Source organism: Naegleria gruberi (genome assembly GCF_000004985.1).
Source record: "Naegleria gruberi genomic scaffold NAEGRscaffold_542, whole genome shotgun sequence".
NCBI classification, from domain to species: Eukaryota; Heterolobosea; class Eutetramitea; order Acrasida; family Naegleriidae; genus Naegleria; species Naegleria gruberi.
The window spans coordinates 2,610-3,929 of record NW_003162968.1 but is presented as its reverse complement, the minus strand read 5'-3'; the positions used below and the strand labels follow the sequence as shown (position 1 = coordinate 3,929).

Sequence of the window (1,320 nt, the reverse complement as noted above, 5' to 3'; positions counted from 1 at the left end):
GTGTCAATTGCCATTTTTGTTTGGGTCATGTCAAATTTAAGGATGATGGAACATGTCCAAGGTGTGCTGTTTACATTTCCAAGAGGAAGCAAATTGCCATTCATACTTTTCTAAGTGAAGTATTGGAGAGGGACGATTTGTCAATCAAGTGCAATAGATGTCGTATTGAAATGGAACATTTACATGAGGTTAATGCATTCACTCTTCATCATGTCATGTATAAGGACGATGACTTTACAAAGACATTTAGGAGTACAACAAAATTCATTCCCGAATTCAAAAAGTTTGGTGCTGATTGGTTCAAGAAGAATGAAAAGTTGGAAGTATTGTGTAGACCTTGTCATGGTTTGGAACATGCAAGGAATGTTGAAGGTGGTTCTAATTGGCAATATTGTCATGAAAAGATGATCAATCTGATGGGAGGAAAATGTAAGGAATGTGGCCTGTCTTTTGAATCCAATTCTGAATTGGGAAAGATCTTTCATGTGCATCACAAGAATAGGGATGGTGTGAAGAAGAGAGCCCAAGCAACAGAAGATATCGATGATGAAGAGAGGGAAGTAGCCCAACATGTTAATGAGTACAAGTTAATTCTTGCAATGACTGAAGAGCAACAAGTAGAAAAGTTGAAGGAATTTGAATTGCTATGTGATGGATGCCATTATTTTGAGCACATGGAAAAGCATGCAAGATCGGAAGTTATCGATTTAGGAATGAAGGAGAGAATGATGAACTTGTTGAGTTTTCAGAGAGTATTGTCTATGGAAAAATAAGCAGCCAGGGTTCTGCACAACAAAGCACATTGTACAATTACACACTGATTGGTTTTGCTAAATTAATTGCAGATATTTTTTAGAATAAATTGGTTAATTAAAAAATTTTATTGCTTTTCTGTAAATTTTTTTTGAATAAATGGGAATGTTATCCATTTTGCAATCGAATTAGTAATTGCGGATCCGTAATTAGACCTTTTGCCAGGTTTGCCTGTTGTGTCTTGAAGCTATGGGAGTACACTACAATTTCCTTTTTGCTTAAAATTTTAATCTCAAAACGTGCATCTTAAATATTTCGAATTTACAAGAATTTCAAGAATTAAATGTTTGGTAGTTTAACAACTTGAAAATTTTTAAAAAATCGGAATTAATTTCCGCAGAGAAAAATTCAAGCCAAAAACCTATCGACACTTTAGAACAGCTCGTTCTCGATAACTACTTGGAGATGGAAGGTAATATTTCAGATATAGGTAGAACAACATGTGAATGTGAAGATATAGAAAGTTGAAAGATCGAAAAGTTGAAATGATGGAGAAAATAACAAAAG

At 34.3% G+C, this 1,320-nt stretch overlaps 1 protein-coding gene across 1 annotated transcript; it reads left to right on the top strand.

Annotated features, from left to right (window-relative positions):
- Positions 1 to 170: 170 nt before the first annotated feature.
- Positions 171 to 773, top strand: NAEGRDRAFT_76872 (uncharacterized protein; the record flags this gene model as incomplete). Its single annotated transcript, XM_002668171.1, has 1 exon — positions 171 to 773. One exon carries the CDS (start codon positions 171 to 173, stop codon positions 771 to 773), a length of 603 nt encoding a protein of 200 aa, XP_002668217.1.
- Between the last annotated feature and the right edge of the window lie 547 nt (positions 774 to 1,320).